The sequence below is a fragment of the Diabrotica virgifera genome, chromosome 2 (assembly GCF_917563875.1).
Source record: "Diabrotica virgifera virgifera chromosome 2, PGI_DIABVI_V3a".
Classification (NCBI taxonomy): Eukaryota; Metazoa; Arthropoda; class Insecta; order Coleoptera; family Chrysomelidae; genus Diabrotica; species Diabrotica virgifera.
The window spans coordinates 22,519,640-22,538,582 of record NC_065444.1 but is presented as its reverse complement, the minus strand read 5'-3'; the positions used below and the strand labels follow the sequence as shown (position 1 = coordinate 22,538,582).

Below are 18,943 nucleotides of genomic sequence, written 5' to 3'. Positions count from 1 at the left end.
GTTATATTACGAATACGTGTGCCAAATATCTCGAAAAAATATTCAAAATTACAGCCGCAATCTTGGAACGCGTTTTGGATACCTGTTGATCGCTACTGTATCACCTTAACAATTAAAACTTGATTCAAGCATGCTATTTAATGTGACAGTAAATAAAATTAAGATAGCTATGATGGTAACCAACGTTCTGAAAGGACATGGTACATGAAGAAGAAAAAGTGGGCACCGCAGTTACTCCGGGGGTTGGTTCTGATCACGGTTCTTTAGTAAATGTCTAATAACCGTGAATTCTGATGGCGTATTCATTTTCAACAACCCTAGTCCCTAAAAACCTCCGAGTAACAAAATATGGCTCTTAATATACTGATTTTGACGTGGTCATGCACTTTTAGATGATGTATTTTATGAACTTATGTATTAAATGCACTTGTAGACTTTTTTCCTAACGTCATCCCGAACACAATGCAAAATCCACGAGGAAAATAAAATTCCTGTAGCTGGCTGTATACCATAAATCACAAAAAATACAAGATCCTTTGTAAAAGGTATATTTAAAATACCCCAATAAGGGTTACATCACAAAACAAAACGTTTTCGGATTAATAAGTAATCCATCATCAGTGTTAAGCCCTAAAATAGTAAGTATAACCTAATTAATAATAGAAAATGTAATAAAAGTTGACTAAGGTTAAGAATTGACACAGGCCATACTTACAATAGCATGCATGCGTGAGCCACCAAAAAGTTATGGGTGAAAACCCTTTGAAAGTTGTAAGATGTTTATTTATTTATTTATTATATTATACGGGATAACCCCATTAACAGAAAAATTACAGTTAAATATTAATACATTTCCAAAAGGTAATAATAAATTCAATGTGTTAAATATGAGTTAATTAATCCAAAAAATAGAAAATTAGAAAAGTATAAAAACACTGAAAAATTTCATATGTCACGAAAATTAATATATAACATAAATATTGACTACAAAAAAATATATACAACATACAAACATAACACTTAAGAGTATAAAAATAACATCACAGAGCAAGAGATCTTTTTAATTGATTTAGAGTTATATTAAATAAATCAAGTTCGTAATTATTTAACAATCCCATATACCTATCAAGTGGGTTGTGAACGCCATACAATGTTCTATGGAAAGGTATTTTAAACATATTATGGTAACGGAGAGCTTGATAAGGAACATTAAAATTAATCTGACTTAAAAGATTGGGAGAATCTATAAGTCCATTTATGATCCTAAAAATGAAAACAGCACCTGCTGTTAAATGATACTACATATTATTGATAATGATGATCGATGTTGCAAATATTCCTGGATATAACCCAGGGCAACACAGGACTCTAACCCACGTGGATATGATTTGCAAATCATATCTGCAAATCATTTAACATCTTACAACTTTCAAAGGGTTTTCACCCATACCTTTTTGGTGGCTCACGCAAAGTATGGCCTGTGTCAATTCTTAACCTTAGTCAACTTTTATCACATTTTCTATTATTAATTAGCTTATACTTACTATTTTAGGGCTTAACACTGATGATAGATTACTTATTAATCCGAAAACGTTTTGTTTTGTGATGTAACCCTTATTGGGGTATTTTAAATATACCTTTTACAAAGGATCTTGTATTTTTTACAATGCAAAATAGTACAGGAACCGAAGCTTTTCACCTCGCAATTTTTACAGAATGGATCGATTTGCTTGAAAATTTGAGAATAAGTAGTGGATAGTCCAAGTATCAAAATCTATATGATGCCGAAAGGCGCTTTTACCATGAAGGTGGTTGCCACCCCATCTTGGGAGTGGAAATTTTTATTATATTTTGACCGCAAAAGTTGGCAAAAACGTTCATCCTAAGCAAAAAATGTTCTATACATTTTTTTGATAAAATTAACAGTTTTGGATTTATTCGTTATCGAAAGTGCTAGTTTTATATCGAAAAAATCAATGTTTTTCGATAGTAGATTTAATTTAATTTAATATGTATTAAAAAAATCAATTTTTTTACGATTAACTCAATTTTTGCCGTAGAAAAATTTTTTTTAATTCTTAGGAATTAAATAACCTACAATTTCATATTAAAACATTTCTTCGTATCTATGATGCTAATCTTTCTGTTCTGAAAGAAAATGGCATACCTATTTTACCAAACTACAAAAAATCGTTATTCGCTTTTAATTCCAGTTTTTTTAAAAACTATTCATTTTAAGCCAGTCAAACTTCTAGAATTTGTTAATCATACATAAATAAAGAAGCATTAATAAGGCTAATGACACCGCTAACTTACATTATTATGCTTCCAATTGGATTTCTTCTTTTTTTCAAAAAAATATATTGATTTTTTAACCGTAACTTTTTATTTTTTATCTTAGAAAGTTTGATAAAAAAGAATGTTGTAGGTTTTTACAAGATCTATAAGACTATTAGTATTAAATCCTTTCAAAGATGCTCAGTACCAAAAAGAGGTGACTTTGAAAGGGTTGGTAAAGGTGGTTTTTGCATGGTATTACAAGTTTTAATTGTCAATAGCTTACTTACTTTTTGCCATAGAAAAATTTTTTGCAATTCAACTTCTTGGGAATGAAATAAGCTACAATTTCATATTTAAATATTTTTTCGTATCTCTGGTGCTAATCTTTTTATTCTGAAGAAAAGGACATTTTTTACCAAACTACAAAAATTCGTTATTCGCTTTTAACTCCATTTTTTTTAAACTAATCATTGTAAGCCGGTCAAACTTCTAGAACCTGTTAATAATACATAAATAAAGAAGACCAAATAAGGTCAATGACTAATTTAAATTAGAGTGGTGATTAGGGGGTTGTGTCAGATCACTTTTTCCCTGAAAAAAATAGGGACTGATATTCTTTTCATTATAAGTTACTTAATTTTTGAGCTAGAGACTTTTTTTATTTCGGGAGATAGATATTTTTAATTACTTTAAATTATTTTGAACAAGATATCGAAAAATGCATAGTTTTCCCGTCTTTTGAGTTTGAACTAAATATTTAGAATTTGACGAAGAAGAGCTACAATATAATAAAGTGTAGCTCGATTACTATTGGTCTTAAAGAAAATTAGAAAACACGGTTTGGTTTATTTTTTCAAAAGGTACATGTTTGTTAAGTAAAGTTGTTTTGATAAAACGAAAACTTTTTGAGTTATTACCAGAAAACTAATTAAAAACATTGATTTTTTCGATATAAAACTAACATTTTCGATAGCGAATAAATCAAAAACTATTAATTTTATCAAAAAAATTTTAAACGTTTTTTGCTTAGAATGAATGTTTTTACCAACTTTTTCGGTCAAAATATAATAAAAAATTTCCACCCCCGAGATGGGGTGGCAACCACCCCATGGTAAAAGCGCCTTACGGCATCATATAGATTTTGATCCCTGGACTATACACTACTTCTTCTCAAATTTTAAAGCAAATCTATCCATTCTGTAAAAATTGCGAGGTTTTGTAATATTTTAAGCTTCATTACTTGGACTAAAAAGTTGCAAGTCGATAGATGCCGTATTTAAACATCGATGTATTTTTTCCTAAATGCCCTGGTTTAATGAATAAATCAAACTTTATGTTAAAGGACCCCGCACAAACCTTATGGAAAATAGGTCCCAGTGGATTTCGTTCATACTTTGGGCAAATACTCTTTGAAGCATCCTGATAAAAAGTTCTCATGGGCACAACTCAATCGTATGAATGATTTTCAAGATATAGAGATCCAAACTCGGAAAATTATAAGATTTACGGGGTACTCCAGTTCCGTGAGTTACTGGTTATTTGGCAACATGTAGAAGTTTGGATCAAGGAAAAGTACTAGTAGTCTAGGAGTTCTTCCTGGCTATCCAATGGCGACCTTTACTTTGACCTTGACCTTCAACGGACGTCATCTTCTAGAGTTTTGAGGGTTTTAGGCATTAAATTGATATAATCAGATCATTCATGGGTTTTTGGGATCGCAAAACACGAATATGCCATCAGAATTGCCCTCCGGATGACGTGGTGGCCAGGGCCACTGCAAGGGATGTCATCTTCTAGAGTTTCGATGGTTTTCGGCATTTAATTGATACAAATGAATTACTGGAGGGTTTTTTGAGGTCGCTAAACACGAATATGCCCCCAGAACCAACTTCCGGAGCACCTGGTTTCCAAGGTAAATGAAAGGGACTCCTGGAGTTTTGAGGGTCTTTGGTATTACATTGATGTAAACGGATTAATTCTAGGTTTTTGGGGTTGCTGAACACGAATATGCCGTATCACGAATATGCCGTATCACGAATGTGCCCACGAATCACATTGTGCCGTAGGCACAATGTGATTCGTGGGTCGGACCTGATAGTGTATGCATGTTCAGCAACCCCAAAAACCTAAGAGTAATCCATTTGATTCCTCCGAAACTCCAGAAGATAACCTGTCTTAGGCACCAGGTGCTCCTGTGTCTGTGCTGATCACGTATTCGTGTTCAGCAACCCCAAAAACCTATAACTAATCCATTTGCATTAATGTAGTACCAAAGATCCTCGAAACTCCAGGAGCCCCTTTCATTGACCTTGGAAATCAGGTGCTCCGGGAGTCGGTTCTGCTGGCATATTCGTGTATAACGATCTCGAAAAACTATCCAGTAATTTATTTGCATCAATTAATGCCGAAAACCATCGAAACTCTAGAACAGTGGTGCTCAGACTTATACTGTGTCGGATCTACCACATAAATTTCAAGCGTCCAGCGATCCACTGCTAGTAAAAAACGATAGTTTTGAAAATAAAAAACTTTGTTGACCATTTCTATTTGATAAAAAGTTGTAACTTCAGAAAGTTGTAATTAAAGTAATGTTTTTAACATGGCACTGCATAATATACACAAGATTTTCATATGATGGTACAGAATTGCCGAGGGCCAGATGCAAGAATGATGAGATATGTTCGTCAGTTAGCCGATTATGATACTTTGATTTCACTATCTTCATTTGGGAAAATGCAGACTCACACAAGTACGTTGATTCAAAGAATGCTATGAGCTTTAGAGCTATTTGCTTCAAATATGGATATTTGTTATACGGTATGAAAGACCAAAATTTCTTATCAGCCGCTCTGGACTTAAGGTGTACCGTGTACCTAATATGTAAGTATCCGAAATCATTTTCAGTGCCTCGTTTTGGACGGAAATGATCTCCATATTGACAGTAATGAATATTTCAGTGAAAATTCCACACCTGTAATTTTGAACCAATCAAAATATGTTATTTTGACAGATCACCATGGCAACGGAGGTATTTTATCGGAAATTTTTTGCTCGTGGGGTACCCAACAGCGAATTATAGTGGAAATTTTTTGACGTTTACAATAACAGAACATTTTTGACAGACTGGTTTTTATTTGTTTACATAATTTAGTTTTGATTCATTTTCTATCACTTGTAGTTACTCAAAACTTATGTAAAATTGAAGAATATACTATTTTCTATCTTGAAATGGTATTCCCATGCAACTACAATGAGTAGAAATTACGAATTTGAAAGCCTAAATAATTGCTGACAAAGCTATGACGCGCTATTAATCTGTTCATGCAGCTTTGGATTTTCAAATGCAAATTTGGTGTGGAATTTTCTTACCGAATACCACGCGAAGTCAAATTAATATCCGGAAATTTTTTTTTAATCATGAATATTTTTAGAAAATTTCCCTCGTCTGCGACTCGGGAAATTTTCAAAATATTCATGATCTCAAAAAAATTTCCGGAAATAATTTGACCTCTAGTGGTATTACTAGTGAAAATTACACACCTGCAATTTTGAACCAATCAAAATACGTTATTTTGACAGATCACCATGGGAACGGAGGTATTTTATCGGAAATTTTTTGCTCGTGGGGTACCCAACAGCGAATTATAGTGGAAATTTTTTGACGTTTACAATAACAGAACATTTTTGACAGACTGGTTTTTATTTGTTTACATAATTTAAAATAAAACGCCAAAAAATAATTTTCTATCACTTGTAGTTACTCAAAACTTATGTAAAATTGAAGAATATACTATTTTCTATCTTGAAATGGTATTCCCATGCAACTACAATGAGTAGAAATTACGAATTTGAAAGCCTAAATAATTGCTGACAAAGCTATAGCGCGCTATTAATCTGTTCATGCAGCTTTGGATTTTCAAATGCAAATTTGGTGTGAAATTTTCTTACCGAATACCACGCGAAGTCAAATTAATATCCGGAAATTTTTTTTTGATCATGAATATTTTTAGAAAATTTCCGGAAATAATTTGACCTCTAGTGGTATTACTAGTGACAATTTTTTCCACGTATTCACAAGAAAATGGATTAGACATGAATGTTATAATATCTGTCAGTTTCTTAAAATCAGCCAAGCATCTTTCAAACTCGCCATGAACTACTTGCATCTCCGTCTCATAATAAATATAATTCAAATTAGCGGTTAACCTTTTTTGTCAACGATAGAAAGTTGTTTAAATCCTTTTTGTTCATTTGAATAATCAATAATAACATTTTGTTGACAAAGAAATGTACTGCGCTCATCATATCGATAATTGTAATTTTTACCCTGTAGTTCCACATTAAGGAGGTTCAAATGATTTGCTACATGTGATACGAAAGAAAGATCACTGAGCTTTTCGTTTTGAAGTAAATTTTCTCATCGTTCTTCTAGAAAAGAAATTATTTCGGGACTAATTATTTCAACCACCTCACATATGTATGCAGAAGTAAAGTACATAGTGTCCACATCTTTTTCATTTGTATTTTTTCCGTGAATCGCGATCGACTTCAAAAACTTTGGCGATCGACCGGTCGATCGCGATCGACTCTTTGAGCACCGCTGCTCTAGAAGATGATATCCCTTGCAGAGGCCCTGGCCACCACGTCATCCGTAGGGCAATTCTGATGGCATATTCGTGTTTAGCGATCCCAAAAACCCTTGAATAATCTGTTTATATTAATTGAATGCCGAAAACCCCCAAGACTCTAGAAGATGACGTCCGTTGAATGTCAAGGTCAAAGTAAAGGTCGCCATTGGATAGCCAGGAAAAAATCATAGACTACTATTTAGTACTTTTCTTTAATCCAAACTTCTACATGTTTCCGAATAACCAGTAACTCACGGAATTAGAATACTCCGTAAATCTTATAATTTTCCGAGTTTGGGCCTCTATATCTTGAAAATCCTTCATACGATTGAGTTGTGCCCATGAAAACTTTTTATCAGGATGCTTCAAAGAGTATTTTCCCAAAGTATGAACGAAATCCACTGGGACCTATTTTCCATAAGGTTTGTGCGGGGTCCTTTTTCATATTTACGTGATCAAATACTACAGAGTAGGATCTGATAGATGAAATGTCGGAAATGTCAGAAAAATTTCTTAACTCACGTCACTTTCTGCTATTAACTAGGTGACTGTTTAATGAGATTTCAAAATCACTACATCCTTAAAAGTTCTATTGATTAGTGGAAACTGACTCTACATGCTGCTTTCGACCAAATTAAAGATTATTTGAGTCCATTATTGCTACATCAGTAGAGTGCATCTGAAAAAAACATCGATGGATAAGGCGTTAAAATGGAAGTTAGTGGAGGATCCCACTGGACCTCATCCTCGTCCACGACATGGTCATCGTGCGGTGATCATCAAGGAATTAATGGTTGTTTTTGGCGGCGGAAATGAAGGAATGTGTGATCATATTTTTGTTTTTAATACAGGTAATAAACATTAGACTTTTAATGCTTTATAGAGTATATAGCGCGCGTTTGGGTAATAACTTGTATCATTAGTGTAGGAAACAGAGAAAATGGACACAAGTCCGGTTTTATTTGACTAACTTTTTCTTAAAAAATTTCGTCCCGAAACCCCCCTTTTCATCCCTTTAAAGGGGATAATTTGTGGATTTTGCGAAACGTAGCCCTTCCTGTACGTTTTGCAAAAAATTGCATTAATAGAAATATGAAGAGGACTATATTTCCTACTGTGTATTCTAGACAAGATAATATGTCTATCAACCACCGTTTAGCGGGGGTGGCGTCCCAAAGTTGATATTATGTTTTTAAAAAAGATGTTTTAAAAAAATATATTTTTCCCTAACTGTAATGGGAATCAAGAAGGAACCCTACGGCAATTTATCACAAATAAGTGGCTGATTTTTTGGTATAGGTTTCATTTAAGGGTAATTGCCCATTTGTTAATTACAGGGTGTTACATTTTAAAAAACCCCAAAATTTCATCCTTCCCCCCCCTTTCAAATGCTGTCAGCAGAATATTTTATTTTTTAATCAAACGTTATTCGCGTTCAAAAATTGCAATTTCTCGATTTTTTTAAAGTTCCACCGCGTTTATCTCGAAAACTATGCATCCTACGAAAAAACTGGTAAGAACATTTTTTGCTTAGAATTACCCAATAAATACAAAAAAAATGTTTTATTTTGCGAAAAATCGATGTTATGTAATTCCTCAAGTTCTTTGTTTATAACAATCTTATCGACATCCTGATCAACTGTTACCCAAAAAATTCGTGTTATACGGGTCAAAATACGTAAAAACTTGGGTAAGTCCATCTAAATAAAGGAGCCCGTAGCACCCCTCCTGGCCACAGCACTAATTTGTTTATAAGCCAAAAAATTGCTTATAACTTTAAAACATTGCTGAGGCTGTTTAAATAATCCGATTTTAATTCTGTAAAGTGCATTAGATAGGTGGAGTACTTCTTTATATGTGAAAAAATTGACAAATCTTTGTATGTTCTAGTTTCTGTTGTGCAAGATTTTAAAAAATTTTAATTTTTTAAAAAAAGTTTAGATTGCAAAATTATTATGCAAAATCTAGTAAGTCAATTTTAATGAAATTTGGTGTATGGTTTTAGCACATTACAAAAATTTTCTAAGCGAATTAGGAAGGTTCCAAGTGTAACCTAAGTGATGGAAAATCATTGAATAAGGACAGGCTTGTTTTGCCCCCTAATTTTATATTTATTGCTATTTTGAAGCAAGGGTGATAAATTAAGACATTTTTAACCAATCGCATCTAATAGAAAATTTACTTATCTTTGTTTGATGTTCTAAAATGAATAGTTTTTAAGTTATAAGCAAAAAAAGTAGAATAAAAAACGAAATTTTTTGAAATTTTTAAATATTTAATTTTTTTTATGAATGTTCCGGGCATATTTGAGGAGCATAATTCATTTATTATTAACGAAGTTATCATCTAACTTAATCCGCAAAAATCCGAATGCCAGCTCTCACATCCACCTAAAAACAGATCCTTACTGGTCTATAAGTACATGCAAAACAGTGTACATTTCAAAAATCTGACGATTTGAGCGGGGCCTAAGGAAATGGGCGAGTCCCAAAATTTCACAAGAAAAAAAGCGAATATTTCGCGAAATGAATGACAGATCGAAAAACTAAAAAATATGTGCTCAATATTTTTCAGAAATCTATCGAATGATACCAAACACGACTTCCCAAGGAGATGGGTGGGGGTAAATCTAATATTTTAAATACGAATCCCGCGATATTTCGCGAAATGAATATCAGATCGAAAAACTGCAAAATACACGTATTCAATATTTTTGAAAAATCTATCGAATGGTATCAAACACGACCCCCACGGAATTGGGGTGGGAGATACTTTAAAATCTTAAATGGGACCCCCCATTTTTTATTGCAGATTTGGATTCCTTACGTAAAAATAAGTAACTATTATTCGAGACATTTTTTCGAATTATGGATAGATGGCGCTAGAATCTAAAAAAACGATTGTTGGAAATGGAAAATTAAATTAAAAATAGAAAGTCCCCACTAAAATGGAAAAATTAACTTTTTTGGTTTTAGAACCTAATAATCACAACCCAATAGGTCCCCATAACGCTCGAGTGACTGCACATTTAGCATACTTTGCTCCCCTACCATAGTCTTCTTGTACGATTTTTAAAAGCTTAGCTGGTATGTTATCTGGTTCATTGGCTTTTCTGATTTTGGCTGATTTTATTGCATAAATAACTTCAGATTTTAAAATGTCAGCTCCTTCTTGGTTTACTTTGCTCTTTCTCTGTATATTTGACCTGTCGTCTTGGAACAATTTAGTTATTAGTTATATAATTACTCCATATCTCAAGTATTTCTCGTTCATCAAAAATAACTTTTCCTGCATTAACTACATTTTTGCTTGATATCATTTCCTTCATTTAATTGTTTACATAATTTATAAACTCACTAAACCACTGTATAATATGTTTGTAGCAACAAATCAGTGGTTTGTTCCAATTACTAAAGGTGATGTACCTCCAAGATGTGCTGCATTTGGTTTCGTGGCAGATGGAACAAGGTTATTAGTTTTTGGTGGAGTGGAAGAATACGGCAAATACAGTAATGAACTTTTTGAGTTACAGGTAATTAGTTAGTATATACAGTTTACTAGTATAATTACTTTATGTATATTTTGAGGTCACTAAATGGGAATGGAAGAGGCTAAAACCAAAAGGAACAAAAATTGGCCATGTACCTTGCCCTAGATTAGGGCATAGTTTTACTCTAGTAAATTCAAAAGTGTACCTATTTGGTGGTTTAACAAATTATAGAACAGATCCCAACAAACTCGTTCCAAGACATTTGAATGATCTTTACATATTAGATATTAGAAGTAATCCTATGCAATGGGATTTTCCCCAGACGAATTGGGCAGGTCCTACACCAAGAGAATCTCACACTGGTGTAGGATATGTTGATAAAAACCAGGATTCCTTTTTAATTATATATGGAGGTATGAACGGGCGTAGATTAGGAGACTTGTGGTTTCTGCAAACAGAAACAATGACTTGGATGCAACCACAGGTCTTTGGTCTTGCACCTCTACCTAGATCTCTTCACACCTCTACACTAATTGGTCATAGAATGTTTGTTTTTGGAGGATGGGTTCCTGCCGTTCCGTCAAAAGATGAAAATGCCCTCGAAAAAGCCTGGAAGTGTACAAGTACCTTAGCGTGTCTGAATTTAGAAACCATGAGCTGGGATGAATTGAATATCCCAAGAGAATCTGAACTTGATCTACCTTGTCCCAGAGCAGGCCATTGTGCAGTGGGGATTAGTACGCGGCTTTATATTTGGTCTGGTCGCGATGGATATAAAAAAATCGGTAAAAATCAGGTAATAACTTCTAAAAATTACATAATATACAGTTAGTAAATAAGATTTTTTATTTTAGGTATGCTGCAAGGATTTGTGGTATATAGATGTGGATAAACCTCCAGCTCCTAGTCGGGTATCTTTAGTTAAAGCAGGAATAAACAACCTTGAAGTTAACTGGACAGGAGCAATATCTGTACATACTTACATCTTACAGGTAACACATTTGTATGATTTTGTTAATTTTAATATCTTGGAAATAGAACTGAATAGTTAGCTAAACTCGGGATAATAAAACCAAGAGCTGAACAAAGTAATTGATGTACTATGACTATATTAATATCTAGTCTAGGGGCTGGGGCTGTTAGGAGTTCTAGAGTATCATCATCATCAAGGCTTTTTCATTGCGGATGAAATGTTTGCCGGTTTTACTTAGAGCTCTCTGATTCGCTTATTGCGGTGAATGGGTGAATCACTCTGCATTCTTCGTGTGTATTGGCAAAGTTTGTTGTATGACTTGGCTTCCGTTCTAATTTTCTTCCACTCATTTCGTTCGATATGTGCATAGTTCCCTCCAGTTTCTCACTTTCAAGACTTTGATTTCCCTCATGACCTGGTCCTCCGATTTCTCTGTGTCTTCCTCTTGGTTTTTCAGTTTCTGACTTACATCTGGTGAACTTCTAAATCAGTATGGCGTTTTTCTTTTTCTCTATGTGTCTCTAGTCTCTCTTAAGGAAAAAGGCGCAAAATTCCGGCTCCAATGCATTTTAAATGCATTCATTTTTGTCTAATCCTGAGAAAACTAATAAGTATTTTTGAAAAATTTAAACACAGAATGAATGATTACGTTATTACCGAGGGCCAAAAGTCCCTGAAAACTTCTATATTGTTTATTTTAATAACATACAGAGGTAAAAAAAGGGAAAATTTAGTGTGATTTTTAATTTCAAATATCTCATTCAAAAGAAACTTTTTGTTTATTCTAAGGGACTTTCGGCCCTCGGTTATGATCCAATTTTTCATTCTGCGATTAAATTTTCCAAAATTACTTATTAGCCTTCTCAGGATTCGAAAAAAATGAATGCATTTAAAAAGCACTGGAGTCGAAATTTTGCGCCTACGCCCTTAATAACAGAGGTACAAAAATTATAATCGGATATTTTTTATTACAAAAGGCATGTAATTTGTTATAAGGTTTTTAGCTACTAATTAATATAATATTAATAATTAAAAACTACATTAATATTTATATATTTTCTTCTTCTTACAGATACAAAAGTGTGAGATATCCCCACTTTCTGAATCAAAAATCCCAGCCAGCTCCACAGCTTTGGTCTCATCATTTTTGACTTCAAAAACAACCGCTGTTTCCCTTCAACGTAATATTACTACAAATGGTAAGGATTAGAAGAAGTAATAGAAAGTAAACTTACAATAAAGTAAAAACTTCTGATGTATGATGATACCTATATATTTATTATAAAATAATTTTAAATTATCCAAAAGGATTAAACATTTTTCAAATCGTTTTCGGTTTTATCAGATCATCATCAGTGAAAACATCTTCAATGCTTAATAACCTTTAGATTACATGTTGAAAACATTACGAGATACCGGTTGATACAAGAAATCCGGTTCCATATCAATATCAGATATTTGTAATGATCTTCTTCTTCTTCTTCTTAGCCTTCTGTATCATCCATATTTTAACATGGGTCTCTCCCAATTCCTTCCATCGGTCTGTATCCTGAGCAACATTCCAATTTGTTCCGGTCATTCTTTTTATATCATCAACCCATCTCATATGTGGTCTTCCTCTTGGTCATTTACTTTCGTAAGGTTTCCACTATTTCCAGTATTGTATTGTGGCTTTCCAACGTTGGTCTTTTTGTCTAGAAGTGTGGCCTGCGAAGCTGCATTTGAGTTTGGCAATTTCTGTTGTTATATCCTCGACTTTTGTTTTTGATCTTACCCAGTCGTTCCTCTGTTTATCTGACAGTCATATACCTAACATTGCTCTTTCCGTTGCCCTTTCTGGTGTGGCTTGTTTATTCATATCCCAGGCAACCAAATAACTTTTACAAAACTTTGAAAAGACGTCATAATTATCACTAAACCACGTCAGTTTATCACGTTTTTCGACGTCGAAAGTCACGTGAATTTGTCCCACCATAATTGACGCCATTTCTATCACCTTTTAAATACGTGATATCAAAATCGTAATTTTTATGGCGTTTTTTAGATTATTTTTAATTTTAAAGATACACAAATACTTATTCGTATGGGCATTGTTGGTATTGCAATTTTCCATTTAACCGTTTTAAATTTAGCCCATTATGCTAAAAGCGTTGTTGAGAAAAACGAATGAAAATCTCATAATTAACACGTTTCTTCTACTAAATATTTTACCACACAAAGCACGTAAACAATAAATGAAAAACTTCTTATGGAAATTGTTTGGAGTCATAAGCATTAAGTCTTTAAGCTCCTCCCAATTTTGTGACGTCAGACTTAGACTGTCTGAATTGAAAACGTGTTTTAAGACGTATTTTAACGTCATTAATCTTACGTATTTAAAATCACCTACAAAAGACGTTTATACGACGTAATCTTCAAACACGTGTAGGTATCTACAGGGTGTTTGGTAAAGAATGGGCCATAGCTTAACCTCAGGTTCCTGAGGTTAAAATAGGCCGATTTAAGCTAACTTACCTTAGTACAAAGTTTATAATAACCGAGATACAGGGTGTCAAAGTTAAACTTTTTTTTATTTATTATTGAATATTTCCTGACAGGTATGAGATAACAACATAAAATTTGGTATGTGGAGGTTTTTTGGGTCGAGAAAACTAAATTCTCTACCAAAAATTATGTATTGCCTAGAGAGCGCCACATACGCCTTTCAGCACTCATTTATTACGTTCAATTATGTTTTATCCCTCACTCTGTATAATTTTGACATTAAAATTTTTATTCTCCTATTAGTTTTACTTAAAAAAGGTATACTTCCTTTATTCGGACTTACTTTATCCTAAACTCAACCGTTTTCGAGATAAACGCATTTTAAATCTGCGATACACCATCATTTTTAGCATAATATTATTGTAGTTACCCCCGAAAAATAACTTAAAACCAAAAAAATTTCCAAAAATGTATCGCAAATTTCTTTAAATGGAATTTTCGATGCAACCACATAAATATGAGAACTGGCACAATTTTTATAGTTTTAAGTTATTTTTCGGGTGTAACTACAATGATATTATGCTAAAAATGATGGTGTATCGCAGATTTAAAATGCGTTTATCTCGAAAACGGTTGAGTTTAGGGAGATAAAAGAAGTATACCTGTTTTAAGTAAAACTAATAGGAGAATAAAAATGTTAATGTCAAAATTATACAGAGTGAGGGGATAAAAAAAATTGAACGTAATAAATGAGTGCTGAAAGGCGTATGTTGCGTCCACTGGGCATTATATAATTTTTGGTAGGGAATTTAGTTTTCTCGACCCAAAAATCCCCCACATACCAAATTTCATGTTGTTATCTCATACCTGTCAGGAAATATTCAATAATAAATAAAAAAAAAAGTTTAACTTTGACACCCTGTATCTCGGTTACTATAAACTTTGTACTAGTTAGCTTAAATCGGCCTATTTTAACCTCAGGAACCTGAGGTTAAGCTATGGCCCATTCTTTACCAAACACCCTGTATTCAACCAAAAACTGACGTTTCCTCAACGTTCTTGACGTCACTTGGTTGCCTGGGATTTGCCTTGGTTAGGTTGCAGGTTTGTCATCCGTCACGATGGGAAGATCCGGAACCATATAGGTATCTGATACAATACCACAGTTGGCTGGTATCAATCTGAGGACTCTAGTGAGGTGTCACCTGTTTTCGAGAAGGGGTCTCTATGTTCCCTTAAAGTGAAATCTTAGAACACGTAATCTATTTTCAACATGTAATCTAAAGGTTATTAAACCTTGAGACAAATCATCACCACAGATTGTAACTATTTTTTCCTTCACAGACATGACGTCGGTGAACTTGCCAAAAGGGTGCAATATTGTTCAGACGAAGACACATATTTTACCTCAAATGCGCAAACATTCGATTGTAAAGATTTCACCCATTTCGCTAGTCAATAAATCTCTACAGACTATAAAAGTCATTCCACACCAAATAAACACAGCAACAGGCAAATTATTTCCTTTCAAAATGACAAGAAAAATTGCTACAATTGGTAAGTACATCAGTTTTATGTTATCAATCCCAGACTAATTTATCCAGGCTATATCTCTTAAACGAATAGAGATTTTCGAATGGGACAAAAACTGATCTATTTCATTTGTAATATTACACTTTAATATGGCGTAGAGAAAATCATCCCCTAAATATTCATCCCTTAGTTACAACCCCTAATTTTTTTAATAGCACCCTGTACATTTTTTTATAATTCTTGATGTGGTCTTCTATCATCTATTCAACAGATTTTTTAAAAATAAAATCTGTTCGTAAGTAATCAAAAAAATATCAGTTTATTTTTGTTAATTATATGTCCCAGACTAATTTATCCAGGCTATCCCTTACGCTCCATACACTCACAATTGTGAGCGTCTTATTTATAAGTGATATTAGGTTTAAAATATCATTTTGCACCAGTTGCTGCTCTACGACACGATAGTGGGTGCACGTGTCTATCATATTGTCGCGGGAGATTACCGAAAATTTGCTTAGATCCGTATGATATTGTTCAGTGAATGGTAACAACTTTTTGTCAAGTGTGTTAATATGGCTTTTAGACGTAAGTACACATTTTTATTTGTTTTAAAATATTTATTTTGGTGGATAGTCGTCACAAATTGTGTATGTTTACCTATTTAGACAAAATCATTCAATACTAATTTGAGGTTACAAATCCACAAACGTGTTTTGAAGAACAACACGTTTGTGAGGGTCAGGAGTGAGCGGTGTCAATGTAAGTTTTGAAGTGTTTCACGTTTATGTAGGCCGGGAATAAATGGTGTAACAATGCAAAAAAAATAAATAATGATTCAGTGAACAAAACTGGTAACAAGGGTTTCTTTTTCAGGAACAACTAGAAAAGTTGACATGGCGAGACTGGCTGCTCATCCAGATGAAATCTACGAACTGCTGGATGAAATTGATTCCGATTTGGAAATTGAACTCGGAGATGATGATGATGATTGGGTACCGTCTGAAGAGGAGAATTTGTATGTACAAGATGATGAAATTGAAGAAAGTGATAAATCTGATGAAAGTGGAGACGAAAATGATTCAGCAGTTCCCAGTACTGTACAAAATCTCCAAAAATCATCAATGCTAAATTGGGCTAGAACTAATCCATTTAAAAATGAAAATATACCCGAAACAATACTTCCAGATCCCACTGAAGTTTTAACACCATGGTGTTACTTTGAAAAGTATTTAGGAAACTCATTTTTTCAACTGTGTGCAGAACGTACTGCACAATTTTATTTACAAAAACACGGAAGGGAACTTAAACCCAAAGTAACTCCTGAAGAAATAAAAATTTTTTTTGGAATCCATGCAGTGATGGGTTGTTTAAAATTCCCTCGAATTCATTTATATTGGAGCAGTCGCTTTAAACTTCCTGTAATTGCGGATGCAATTCCAAGAGATAGGTTGTACCTCTTGAGAGTCAATCTTCATATTGTGAATGTATGCACGGTAACAGAAGAAATTAAAAAAAATAATCGTCTGTGGAGAGTTCAGCCAATGATCGATTTAGCCAGAAGCCGATGTCGGGAATTAAAGAGAGAATCTGAAGCTGCATTCTCAATAGACGAACAGATGATTCCGTTTCTTGGTCGATGTGCTCTTCGGCAATAGGTAAAAAATAAACCAAGACCTGTGGGTTTAAAAAATTTCGTTTTATCAAAAAGTGATGGTACTGTCCTAGTTTTTGAAATATATCAAGGAACAAGTACCAATTTAAGAAATAAAGAACTGGGACTCGGACCGTCAGTCATCCTTAGGCTAGTGGAAACGTTACCGGTTAATAGCTTTGTATTCTTCGACAGATATTTTTCGACGATACCTTTGTTGCTCAAATTATCTGAGCTAAAAATACGTGGCAGAGGAACTATTATGAACAATCGTTTTAAAGGATTTACATTTAAAACAGATAATCAGATGAAAAGAGGCGATTCTGAGCAGGTTGTTAGCAGTGATCAGAAGATATGTATCACTAAATGAAAAGATAATAAATCCGTTTTAATGGCATCTACGGCTTTTGGCCAAGAACCCACACATTTAGTCAAACGATGGGATAAAGCTAGTGCTAGTCGTGTAGAGGTTCCATGTCCAAACGTAATTAAAATTTACAACGAAAAGATGGGTGGAATTGATATCTGCGATCAGATGATGGAGTGTTATAGAACTTTCTTCAAAACTCGCAAATGGACATTAAAGGTAATCCTACATCTGTTTGATTTAGCTATTGTTAACAGTTGGATGGAATACCGTCGCGACTGCCGAAGTAACCAATACAAATCAAAAGATATTAAAGATTTATTATCCTTTCGCTTAGAACTAGCAGATTATTTGTTATGTTGAACGAAAAGTCCAAATACAGAAAACGTGGACACAGAAGATGAACATGAAGACCCTCGTCCAAAGAAAATGAGACCGTCACCTTTACTGACAAAAGATATGATGGTTTTAATCACTGGCCTGTCTTGGAAGATCTAAAAAATCCTTTATGTTGCAGATTGGAATCCTGTAAGAGTAGGTCAGGAGTTTCATGTAGCAAATGTAAAGTTTATCTCTGTATGAGCAAAAATCAAAATTGTTTTTTTAACTTTCACAACAAATAATGTGTTAAAAATATACTAGTTATTAACATTTGTAATAAATGACAATATTATGTGTACTTAATATTACTAATAAATGTTGTAAAATGTTGTAATTTATTTGTTTTGTTTTCTAGGGCGAGTAGCCATACACTCCCAGTACTCACAAATGTGTCAGTCACACAATTGTGCATGTCATGCATATACTCCTGGGAAACACAATCGTGAGTATCAATAAAATCTGTCAAAGTGACATACCAAAATTCTGAAAAAAATTAGTATATCTCTTTGTTCCCATATAAATTGAAAAATAGACTGAACAACTTTATGTCAACTTACATTGTTTCGGGAGTGTAAGGGCTATATTTCTTAAACGAATAGAAATTTTCGAATGGGACAAAAACTGATCTATTCCATTTGTAATACACTTTAATATGGCGTTGAAAAAATTCATCCCCTAAATATTCATCCCTTAGTTACAGGTTGCTATTAAAAATTAAAAGTTAGGGGTTGTAACTAAGGGATGAGTATTTAGGGGATGATTTTTTCTACGCCATATTAAAATGTATTACAAATAGAATAGATCAGTTTTTGTCCCAAGTTCAAAAATCTCTATTCGATTAAGAAATATAGCCTGGATACATTAGTCTGGGACACATAATTAACAAAAATAAACTGATATTTTCTTGATTACTTACAAAACGATTTTATTTTTAAAAAATCTGTTGAATAGACAATAGAAGACCACATCCAAAACTAGAAAAAAATGTAAAGGGTGCTATTAAAAAAAATAAAGTTAGGGGTTGTAACTAAGGGATGAATATTTAGGGGATGATTTCTTCTACGCCATATTAAAGTGTATTACAAATGGAATAGATCAGTTTTTGTCCCATTCGAAAATCTCTACTCGTTTAAGAGATATAGCCTGGATAAATTAA

The 18,943-nt window shown here is 33.4% G+C and overlaps 1 protein-coding gene across 1 annotated transcript in view; it reads left to right on the top strand.

The window, feature by feature from the left end:
* The first annotated feature begins 7,404 nt into the window (after window positions 1-7,404).
* Window positions 7,405-18,943, top strand: part of LOC114333572 (host cell factor-like) — a 28,779-nt gene continuing 17,240 nt past the window's right edge. Inside the window, exons 1-6 of the mRNA XM_028283467.2 lie at window positions 7,405-7,759; window positions 10,292-10,440; window positions 10,496-11,194; window positions 11,253-11,390; window positions 12,444-12,570; window positions 15,200-15,412. Coding sequence (XP_028139268.2) covers window positions 7,603-7,759; window positions 10,292-10,440; window positions 10,496-11,194; window positions 11,253-11,390; window positions 12,444-12,570; window positions 15,200-15,412 — 1,483 coding nt within the window. The 5' untranslated portion in view covers window positions 7,405-7,602. The remainder of the gene's footprint in view (window positions 7,760-10,291; window positions 10,441-10,495; window positions 11,195-11,252; window positions 11,391-12,443; window positions 12,571-15,199; window positions 15,413-18,943) is intronic.